This window comes from Globicephala melas, chromosome 1, assembly GCF_963455315.2.
Source record: "Globicephala melas chromosome 1, mGloMel1.2, whole genome shotgun sequence".
Classification (NCBI taxonomy): Eukaryota; Metazoa; Chordata; class Mammalia; order Artiodactyla; family Delphinidae; genus Globicephala; species Globicephala melas.
Window position 1 is genome coordinate 24529440 of NC_083314.1, and position 12280 is coordinate 24541719.

The 12280-nt window shown below is 36.7% G+C and overlaps 1 protein-coding gene across 2 annotated transcripts in view; it reads right to left on the reverse strand.

Moving 5' to 3' along the window:
- CNST (consortin, connexin sorting protein) overlaps window positions 1-12280 on the reverse strand; it is a 114772-nt gene that overhangs the window by 69523 nt on the left and 32969 nt on the right. Inside the window, exon 2 of one of the 2 annotated variants that reach the window (XM_030868508.3) lies at window positions 5341-5766. The exons of the other annotated variant lie outside the window; for it this stretch is intronic. Coding sequence (XP_030724368.2) covers window positions 5341-5716 — 376 coding nt within the window. The 5' untranslated portion in view covers window positions 5717-5766. The remainder of the gene's footprint in view (window positions 1-5340; window positions 5767-12280) is intronic. 2 annotated transcript variants of the gene reach the window in all.

Here is a 12280-nt window from a genome sequence, read left to right on the forward strand (position 1 = left end):
AGCTCTCAGAGTTTGTGCCAGAGTTTCTGCTGGGGGCACAGAAGCCCTTGCTTTGTTACATTATCAAGCGATCAAAAAATCTGCAGCCACCTGGGGCAAAAAATTCACAACTGAGGCATACAATAGACTGCTTAAAACCAGGGAGCAAAGGCCAGGGATAGAGTTTCTTTGGGAAATCAGAGCCTTCAAAAGCGCTGGCATATAGTAGGGAATTTAGAAAGTTACACATATGCCCAGGCCAGGAAGCATGCTTATTAGGGACGGGAGAACACCTTAAGCTTTTCCCACTGGATGAATAAGCTCAGTGGCAGCAGGAAGTGAAGGCTGAGGCAGAATTGTAAATGGTCTGGCTAAGTGTTAAAGAAGGACCTAAGCATAGAGCCATAAAGAATGGAAAAGGAATACAAACCATAACTTCAATCAAGAACAGCCAACCTTGAGAAAGAGGGAGAATATAATTTCCAGAGTTACCACATTATAATATTCAAGTGTCCAGTTTTCAACAACAAAAAGTCACACAGCATACAAAGAAACACTAAAGTATGGCCCATTCAGAGGAAATAAACTGACGGACGCATCCTTGAGGAAGCCCAAATGTTGGATTAGAAAACCACTTTAAATCACCTGTCTTAAATATGCCCAAAGAGCTAATGGAAACCATGGACAAAGGAAATCAGGAAAACAATGTTATGAACAAAATAAGAATATCAATTAAAGAGATAGTAATTATCAACAGAAGTGAAACAAAAACTCTGGAACTTAAAAATACAGTGATTGAAATGAAAACTTCACTAGGGGATTCAACAGCAGACTTGAGCAAGCAGGAAAAAGAATCAGTGAACTTAGTAAGATGTTAAAGAAAAAATGTTGCCTGCCATATCAGTAAACAAAGGATGCTGCAGCCATCAAGCCATCACAGTACAGCTGCCCAGAAGGTGAACCCTGAGGGAACTGAGGATAGAAACAGGATGCCCACCCTCTAACAGTCAGCCTCTGCAGCCACCCCAATGATTCACCCAGAGGAGACTCAGGATAAGAAAGCACAGGATACTGGTCCCAGAAAGCTGAGGTGTATATCAAAAGAACGATTTCAATGAGCCCAGACTCTTGCATCTTCCCATTCATAGAAAAGCGCTAAATTCCTTGAGATGTCTGGTTTTCTCTAGTTAACAGTGATCTTTTGATGTTCCGACTACCTGGTCTTTGTTGCAAAAACTCCTACTATCCTGGCTCCTCCCTTACCTCTTCGGAGCAGTTCCTTAGAGCTATCTGAGAGGCTGTCTCCTGGGCTTAAGTTCTCAGTTTTGTCGCCAAATAAAACTTAATTCTCAACTTTTAGGTTGTGCTTTTTTCTTTTTTTCAGTTGACAAAGATAATTATCCTATCAGACAATAACACCCAATCTAGAAAACAGTGCTACCACTTGGAATGTCTACTAAGTGCTTCATTTTATCCTTAGCCATTAATTTATAAGGAGCCAGGTTGAGAGGAGTCAGGTCGCTTGCCTTAGGTCACAGGGCAGCTTGACTGTGGCCTGAGCTCCTAACCACAGACCCCTGTGCTGCTCCCTCTAAAGGCAGAGGCTGCCACCTGAGGGCACAGGAGGGGAATGTGCCATGCAAAGCAAATGGTAATTATGCTATAATTACATAAGTTATCCCTTTGACCCCAGGTCAGGTCAGAAGGAAGCTGGCTCATTTTCAACTTTATCTCTCATAATACTAGTATGTAGTGTTGAGGAAAAGGAAGGAATATTTCCTTTTAACTGCTTAAATGTGTTTAGCCAACAACTGAAGATATTTAAATGTTGAGCACTCTTCTCTCTATTTTCATGGCACTAACTTGAACCTTTGAGAGAGGAAATTTTGGAAGGAAAATAAAAGGAACAAAGCACATAGAGTCTTAGCATAGGAACTACATAACCATGTATTCAAATTTATTTCTGATCCATTTTCCAAACTTATGGCCAAGATATGCATGAGCATATGCAGGTGATTTGAGGAATTTAGTTGTGCAATGGCTCAAAGAATCATAATATGAAATTACAGCAATGAAGGCATTTTTTTCAATGTCAATATAAAGAAGGAAAGACATCAAAATAGCCACAACTTTATTTTAGGCAGCGTCTTGAAAATTACTATTAATACCTCAGGACTGTTTTGGGGGATGGGACTCAAACAAGGATGAAAGACCACTACTTTCACTAGCTAAATCACTCATGTTTTAAGCGTTTTAGTAGGAATGTGCCATCATAGGAGACTCTGACATATAAACATTCAAAAGATTATCCTTATTTTCTTCTCATATGCCACAAAGGGCACTTTTCTTGAGTGGAAAGAACAGCACTTCATACAGCTTGTTTGCTTTGCTGAGCTCTTAAAGAAGCAGAGCTCTAATTATTCGTTAGGAAATTTAATGAGCCACACTAAGCCAATGTCTAGCTCTACAAGCTTACCTGATTATTTAAGCACCTCTGCCTCCAGCCAGACTGTCCTGAACTCAAAAACCATTATTTATTTTCTCCTTTCATATAAAAGGCTCACTTAGTTAGGATACACATTTGTCTGAGTATCCTAAACTCAATATTTAGATTTTTATATACAGCAGATCTGAAAAAGCATTTCAAGAAATGAAACTCACGAAACTCCAAGGGAATTTAACAAACGCATGCCCGTTAGAGCTCCCATAGGCTTTTTAAGGGCAGAGTCTGAGAAATGGGGAGTGACTGCTAATAGGTAAGGGATTTCTTTTTGTGGTGATGAAAATGTTCTAAAACTGACTGTGGCAATGATTGCACAGCTTTGTGAATATACTAAAAATCACTGAACTGCTGTATACTTTAAATGTATGAGTGAATTATATAGTATGTGAATTATATCTCAATCAAGCTGTTAAAGATTTACTGGTTTCAACTATACTTCAATAAAAAATTTAAAAATATTATTGATTCATTTTCATTCACTTTTAGGACATTTACCTAAAGCTACACCAGATTTAACCACAGTGAAAACTTGATGTAATGCAGCTTGAAACCCTGCTCCATTCTCTTAAGAAAAAAAAATTCTTGTAACATAATGACAACTGGACTTTTCCTGGGGACAAGTTCCAGGTTTTAGCAGGTTTACAGAAATGCTGCTTCCAGAAAACCAGTAAATAATGATGTCCCCTAATACTATTGCTCCAATTTTTTTCCCCTAGTACTAGCTTTTGGATACATGAAAAATTACTACAAATTAAACTAGGTAAGCATAACAGTGAATAAATTCACCTTAATGTATGTTTCCAAAAAACTGTTGAGAGGGCACTCACCTACAAAAAACTTATTTCTGGTTTGGAATTGAATATCATGTTTTATATGTCATTTCATTTCACATTTGAGAAGCTACTCTATTATTAGAAAAGTACTTATCTGCTAATTTTGTGAAACTTTATTTACTTAGTATCTTAGAATTAAATAGTAAAGAGTAAATATGCCCATAGATCTCTAACCATAAACTCTGTGCATTTTTAGTTTTGACATGAAGAATGGATTAGCAAGAAACAAGATGGGAGACATCTTTAGGGGGCTTTTGCAGTACTCCAGCTAAAGATGATGATTAAAAACAAAAATGTACCAACGTACCGCTTATACATGAAAAACTCTATAGATACACTGGAGGTGAATCACCAAATTTTAATTGAGTTTAGACTATACCATCTCTATTCAGAAATCTGAGAAATTCATAGCTCAGAAAGGAGTTTTATAGATATATGTAGATGAACATCATCATTACACAGATGAGGAAACTAAAGTACAGAATGGTTAAGTCTCACCAAGTGACCCAGGACCAGAAGTAAGATTTGACCTTAGGTTGTACAACTCCTAATTCAGTTTTCTTACACTCTTAAACTCATTTTATTAAAGATATATAAAATAACTTTTTAAATAATCTGTATAAAGGCTGTCCCTAACTTTTATAAGTCATATATTTCAAATGCATAAGGGGACAGTAATTTTACACATATCTGCTCACTGATAATCACTAAATAACTTGAAATTATATAATCACACGTAGGGTAACTGGAATAGGTCATGGAAAGAAGAAATAAAAGGAGCCATGAGTCCTGAAGCTATGACTGACTCTTATATATATGCAACTAGGTGTCAGTTCTTAAAAACATCACTAGATCAGATTAGAAAGGAACAGTCAAATAGCACTTGAATTATGGTTACTGAATAAATCAATTTATATACAGATAGCACTGTATATATCATCTGTTTACAATTAGTTCTTTTAAGAAAATGCTTTCACTTCTCTTGTCAAAAATTTTTTTAATTTGCTTTGAGTCTACTAAGGAAAAGCAAAGAAAAAGGGATCCATTAATTGGAAAGCCAAATGAGTTTAATGAGTTACATTAAAAAGTTATCAAATTGCCCGACTGAATAAACAAGGATTGATTTGTAGAAACCAGGAAGTTTCATATTTTACTCCAAATAAACAAATACAAATAAAAAATAGGATATGGACAGACTGGCTATGTTTCTAATCAGCCAAAGAAGCAGAAGAGAGGAGACACTCCATTTTGTTCACTAGAGCAGCTGTTTGTGTGGGTAAAGTGGTGCTACACTAAAGAGTCCCAGTCTAGGGTGTCAAGAACTCTCTAGAGACAAATGGTTTTGATCAAAAATAACGAGAGGCTGCCTTTTCCCAAGCGTGCCCTGTGACTCAGGCAAAAAAGTCCACAGCTCCAAATTTTAACTGCCAAATTATAAGCCAGATGAGAAATACTCTGATTTACTTTGTAACCAAAGTAATATAAAGCTAGATGTCTTATTCAACATTGTTAGATGATGTATATTAATACATGTTAATGTTTACCACTCACCTACTAAGTGAGATGGAAAGATCCTATAAAGAGGCTGAGTAAGATTGTACTAGCCCATAAACTCACAGGGTAGAAATCAAAGCCAAAGTGATGAAAGAAGGAAACTTTTAAGGTTGATATTGGTAGAAAATGGTCTAATATATAAAGGAAGGAGGCAATATATATATATATTTAAAGCACCTAGTGAGAAGACAGGTACAAAGAATGTCAATTTCAGCACACTTATTACATCAGAATGCTGGGAACAGCCATAAAGAAGTGGTTAAATACTTTATGGTACACCCATATAATGGAACACTATAGAGACATACGTCACATGCATGGCATACCACACAGATGTATCTGTATGTGCTATCACAGAACTAGCTCTGGAATATATTAAGAGAAGAAAAGCAAGAAGCAGGACAATACACACAGTATGGGATGGGAAGACTTTATTCTTAAACAACAGTATAAATAATTTTTTAAAAATACCTTGTGGTATCTTCTTAACAGTGCCTTTTTTGCTTCTTGAACTTTTTCCAGGTATTTTTTGGTCCTTTCTCAAGAAGGCCTGTCCATCTTTGGGGCCTTCACAAGCAGTGTTTTCCAAGTTCTCACCTGCAGCCACCTCACAGCTTGATGTGCAGCTTTCATTATTGTTGAGACTGTCCGGCTCAAACACTTCAGGTTTACCCATTGCACTGTCACTGCTGGTCAGAAGCTCATGCCCATCACCATCAAGTTGATTTTCATTTTCATCTGATGCAGAGGGCAAGCATGTTACAGTACTTTCCACGCCATCACCAGGATGACATCCAACTTGTGGTTCTATCTGCAGATTACATGTAGGAGTTTCACTGTCATCCATTAGAGCATCTTTTGTTGAACCGTTTAAGTTTCATTAAAGTCCTTCAATGTCTACAATGACAAAAAGAAAAAAACATTCATTTTTTAAACTCTGGATTTTCGGGGATCTTTGATTTTCCTCTTCTTCTGGGTTGTTCTACTGTAAGTAGGGAAGAGAGAAATGACTAAGGCTCATTTCTACTACTTCTATCCCACTTACAACCCTACCCCACCTCACCTAGTTCTTGTTTGAATACAATGGTTCTAAACCCTGGCTGTAAGTTTATTGCCTATGGAGCTTGTCAAATTTCTATCATAGACCTCTGAAATCTAAATCTCTGGGGATCGAGCCCAAACACTGACATATTTTTTGAAGTTCTCTAGATTATTCTAATGTGCATCACGTTGGGACCACTGCCTTGAAGAAAGAAATTAATGGTTATCTGCTAAATTAAAGGTTGTCTGCTAAAACCAATCACTCATGTTATCCCTGGACACTTAACAAACAAGTGAAAGTTACTTATGTAAGTCGTTATATGGCCAAACAGCAGCAATATTTACAAATGAAAACATTTAAAAATAGTTTTAAAATAAATTTTTTAAAAAGTATATGGGGGAAAATTCAGGTAGCATATATTTATACTATATTCTCATTACATCCTTCCTAAAAATAAGCCCTGAAAAGTACCTTAGGATTGTCAACAGATTCCTTTTATACAATTAAAAAAAAAAAAAAAAAGAGGGCCATGATTAACTCTAGGCTATTTAGTTTAAGACTTGGAAAAAAATCTCAGTCTACTCCAAGAATCCTTCTAACATTTTAAAGATATACAAAATAGATTTTAAGCCTTGTATCAGTCATGTTTTACCCCCTCTTCTCATCCAAAAGTATATTACATTTTAAGAAAAATCATGCCAGCCAGATTTAGATATTTTTATGCTTGCCAAGTATTACTTTGGATTTGAATGAAATATAATATTTCAGCAATTTTGAGAAAAACGCAGTGATAAAGAATTTTGTAAATTCTTCAAACTAATAAAAAGAAATGTTTATTTGCTCTTTAGAAAGTCAGTAAATATATATAAATAAATATATATTTAAGTAAAGTAAAATTTTTTTAAAACCAGTAAAACAAAGTATAAAACAAAACATGAGCTCTACACTGATTGTATCACATGATTTCAGCTATTTTGCAAGTGGAATATTTTATTTGATTCAGGCATAAAAGTACTGCTTGTCAAATATAAAAATATCTAAATCTGGCTGGTATCATTTTCCTTAAAATATATACTACATAGCTCCACTAAGAAGTATGTAATATGAAAAGTAAAATGATTTAACTTGACTAGAATAACTTAGTTTAGACCTAAATGAATTCTAACTAGAGTATAATTTTTAATTGAAAAGTAATTATTATTATTTTTATAAATTTATTTATTTAATTTATTTTTGGCTGCATTGGGTCTTCGTTGCTCCACGCAGGCTTTCTCTAGTTGCAGCGAGCAGGGGCTACTCTTCATTGCGGTGCGCAGGCTTCTCATTGTGGTGGCCTCTCTTGTTGTGGAGCACGGGCTCTAGGCGCACGGGCTTCAGTAGTTGTGGCACACAGGCTCAGTAGGTGTGTCTCATGGGCTCTAGAGTGCTGGCTCAGTAGTTGTAGCACACGGGCTTAGTTGCTCCATGGCATGTGAGATCTTCCCAGACCAGGGCTCGAACCTGTGTCCCCTGCATTGGCAGGAGAATTCTTAACCACTGTGCCACCAGGGAAGTCCCAGTAATTATTATTTTAATAAAGTGTCTTCAAGATCTCTCTCATGAGAGAATCCAAATTCAAATGAGACTTTAAAAGTGCATGTGGCTAATATGGTGGAAACACCCCAAATGTTCACTGACGGATGAAGAGAGAAGCAAAATGTGATATATTCACACAATGGAATATTATTCTGCCATAAAAAGGAATGAAGTTCTGATACATGCCACAACATGGATGACCCTTGAAAACATTAAGCCAGACACAAACGGATAAATACTGTATGATTCTACTTATGTGTAATTTTATAATAGGCAAATTCATAGAAATAGAAACTAGATTAGAGGGGCTGAGGGCAGGGGAGGGAGTTACAGCTTAATGGTTACAGAGATTTTGCTTAGGGTGATGGAAAAGATCTGGAAAGAGACAGGGGTGACGGTTACACAACAGTGTCAATGTAATCAATGCCACTGAATTGTATACTTAAAAATGGTTAAAATGGCATATTTTCTGTCACATATTTTTTATCACAATAAAAACAGTGAAAATTTTATGTGGCTATGTAGGAAAAATGTCAGTCCTTAAAACTGGCAACAGCCTCGGTTGTTCTCTGATTTAAATAACCAAACTATTTTCTAGCATGTATTTGCAGTTGAAAATATAAAGGTTTTACTTTTATCTGAAAGAGACACAGAGATCTCATGCCAAGGGGGAAGGATGAAAGCAATCCACAGAGCCCCAAACAATAAGAGTCGCCTCTTGTTGAGTCTCTGTCATGTATTAGAAGCCGTGCCAGGCACTTCACACACCTTATTTCTAATTCTCCAAACAAGCCCACATGGGAGGTGCTCATACTGTTTTAGATGAAGACTCTGAGGCTTGGAGAGGCAAAAATAACTTGTTTAAAATCATATTCTTGGAAAGAAGTGGAACTGGATCTGAAACCAGGTCTTCCTGATTTGCATCCTGTGCAGTTCAGCATAATAGCCGAGAACACAGGCAGACCAAGGGTCAACTTCTGGCTCTGCCATTTAACAAACTGTGTGGTGACCTTAGGCAAGTTACCTAGCATCTCCAAGCTTTAATTTTCTCTTTGTGAAAATAGAGAACTGTAATGCTTACCTCGAAGAGTCATTTGTGAGGCTGAGACAATATGGCAGGTAAAGCAGTTAGCAGAGTACTTGGCCCACAGTAAATGCTCAAGAAAAGTTAGTCATTATTATTGCCCAAGAAATCTTACAGATTGGCCTTGAACACCAGGAGGTTTATTCAAGCAGCTCTGTAGCCTTACTGAAGGTTCAGAAACAGAGCTTTTCTAGACCTCCTGGAAATAATTAGGTTCCTGATGATAGACTAATGTTAACCAGCATCATTTGAGAATGCTGAAGTATTAATTTATGATAGGGATATCTCAGCAAGTTCCTGGAATATTTAATGATCTGTTCTGTGCACCATTTCAGATGACGAGGATGTCTAGAAATTAGAGATTAAGGGATTTCCCTGGTGGTCCAGTGGGTAAGACTCCGTGCTCTCAATGCAGGGGGCCCGGGTTCCATCCCTGGTCGGGGAACCAGATCTCACACGCATGCTGCAACTAAGAGTCCGAATGCTGCAATGAAGAAGCCCTCATGCCACAACTAAACAGGTCGCAACGAAGATCCCATGTGTTGCAACTACGACCCGGCCCAGCCAAATAAATAAATAAATATTTAAGAAAAAAAATTAGTGATTAAGCCTCCTTGGTGAGTATAAAATTACAGATCACACTTCGCAACTTTAATGAGTGTCATGTACCAGTTAAACTCTTCTGACCGCTACTCTAATTCAATTCTCACAATTACTCTAGCAGATGGGTAATTTTTAGTCCTATTATACTAATGAAGAAACCAAGTCTCATATCTCATCAAGGGTCAGCTAGTAAGTTCAGAAATAGAACATGGATCAGTTGTGATCTTGAGGCCATACTCTCAACAATTATGCTTTATGGACAATGGGGTAAAAGTATCAATAACTTAAAGAATATTTCACGCCAGTTGTGGTATACCTCAGTGAAGAATCTCTACCCTACAACACAGGACACATCTCTAATAAACATGAAGTTCAAGTTCCTGGAAGTTCTCTCTATCCCTGGGAATTGCTAGATCCAAACAATATACAATTTCTTAAAATAATCCACCTTCTTCTGTCGAGAACTGTTTTTTAAAAAAGACATACTAATATACTATTTATGTTAAATATCTATTACCAGTAAAGTAGGTCTTCCTTTCTTTGGGCCTCAAGACATTTTGCCTCCTATTATTTTGTGACAACGTAATTAGTTTAATTCTCAAAAGGCTACTTTGTAAACTACTTTCTAATACTAATACTTATAGGTGTGAATCTGTAATTGTTCTTAATAGACACTGACCAATTCTTCATGGCTTGGCTCAAAAGTCACTCCAATTTGTCTTCCCTGACTTCTCCATTCCAAAAGACATGATGCATTCCTCTATGGCACTCTGTACCACGCATAGAGTCCCTCCCAAATACAACTCTCTGCACTGTATATATTTGCATATGTGTCCTACCAGATTTAAGCCATTTGAATACCCATAACTCCAGCCACAGATAATTTTTATTCTTCACAATGTCTAGCTCTGGGCCTTATACTTATTATATATATGAAGGAGTGGAGGGCTTATTTTCTACAGTTTCTGTCTTCAAAGGAGAAAGGCACATGGATTTCTATACACTCCTCTGCCCCTACTCTGAGAGGTAAAGGAACCTATTATACAATATTTGGCTTCTATCTGCATTCCTAACACATTTCAATTGGAACACTTTAACTTAAGCAGTAGGATAATATTCTTAATGGGATTTCAAATTAGTACGGGCCTACTGCTTTTGGAAACAGTTATAAAGAAATACTATTTTTGGAAACAGTTATAAGCAAATACTATTTTTGTCTTCTTCCTCCTCTTTCCTTTCCTTCAATGCTATAACAACAGCATTTAAAAAGGTTCATCTTCATGTACACCTGTATCTCGCTATATGAAAGCACCTAGGCAAGAGAAAAATCATAGGGAGAAAGAAGCCCCAGTTGATACATAGTATTTTTAAATATGCCCTAACATTATATGGGACCTGGAGGTTAGAAGTACAGTAGAAAAGGCATTCTAAGTTATTTGCTATATCTAAGCTGTACGTCTATTCTATGAGTCCCTACGGCTGTACCAATTCTCACAAAAAGAAACAGCGAGGGCTTCCCTGGTGCCGCAGCGGTTAAGAATCCGCCTGCCAATGCAGGGGACACAGGTTCGAGCCCTGGTCTGGGAAGATCCCACATGCCGAGGAGCAACTAAGCCTGTGTGACACAACTACTGAGCCTGCGCTCTAGAGCCCGTGAGCCACAACTACTGAACTCATGTGCCACAACTACTGAAGCCTGCACGCCTAGAGCCCGTGCTCCGCAACAAGAGAAGCCACCGTGATGAGAAGCCTGCACACCTCAAGGAAGAGCAGCCCCTGCTCGCCGCCACTAGAGAAAGCCCACACGCAGCAATGAAGACCCAACACAACCAAAAAATAAAATAAATAAATTTTTTAAAAAAAGAATGAAAAAGAACAGCGACACAGTACAATCATTGCACAACACTGACTCGGGCATATTTTGCCTTTCAAAAGCATGATAGTAAGTGTTGCCCAAGTTTCCAGCCTCTTGTGGCAAAATAGCATACCAAATATGTACATTGTATAAAAGTTATTTGACATGTTGACTTAGTACACTGAAGAATTTCAAGCAAACTATTCAAGCTGAAGAATCTCAAGCAAACTATTCAAGTAAGGCTCATACAAAAGTTAAAAAACAAAACTTTGAGGAAGAACATTTAAATATAATAAAGTAACAGACTAACAAAGAGAAATCTACATTTTGTCAAAAAAATAATCTCACTCCCAGGTATGATTTGACTTCATTTTTGATACATCTTAATGCATTATCTGGTGAGATTAAACATCAGGTGCTACTGAAATTAAAAAATTAATTTATAGGAATGGTTAAATATATAATATTACTCAATTATTTTATCAAAATGCTTTAAGAAGATTCTGAGTGCCATTTTTCTGTAATCCAAGTAAATTAGGCCTAAATACTATACTTTTACCTTCGAAAGAAGCCAAGATTCTTCTTAAGAATTAAGATGCAACCCCAAGTTTAAATTTGATGACTTATAGTCAACCCAAAATTTAGAAGTTACCAAATAACGTATTCTATTAAACCTAAATTCAAATCTGGCTACTCACAGTTAACTCAGAATTGAGGAAGAAAGTCACCACACTCATATGTTGTGTTTATGATGGTAACTACATATCACTTTACATTTCGTCATCTTACTCACTTGACGTGTTCCAATACTACTTATATCTCATTGCTAAATCTATAGTTTTCTGTGATGAATGCTTTGTTTAGACATATGCACCTGTAGGCAATATTCAGTATACCAGCAATAAAAAGCATGCCCCAGAAGAATGATTCTCAAAAATTTTGCAGCCCAAAATAAACAATTCATTGTTCACTGAAATCATGTACATACAAAATACGTATACATAACTGAAACAAAGATTTCTCAAAACTAAACACACATGAAGCACTCTGATACATTCTCCATTCTATTCAATACTATTTCTTATTTTCTTTAAATGCTGATCAAGGTCTACTAGGTAGATTTCATACCTCACTAATGAGCATTGACCACAGCAATAAGGCAGTTTCTAGGAATTAACAGTCTCATCCTAAGGACCACCAACTGAGCACTAGAGAAGTTTGTAATTATCTCCAAATTTTTTTCTGAAAATGA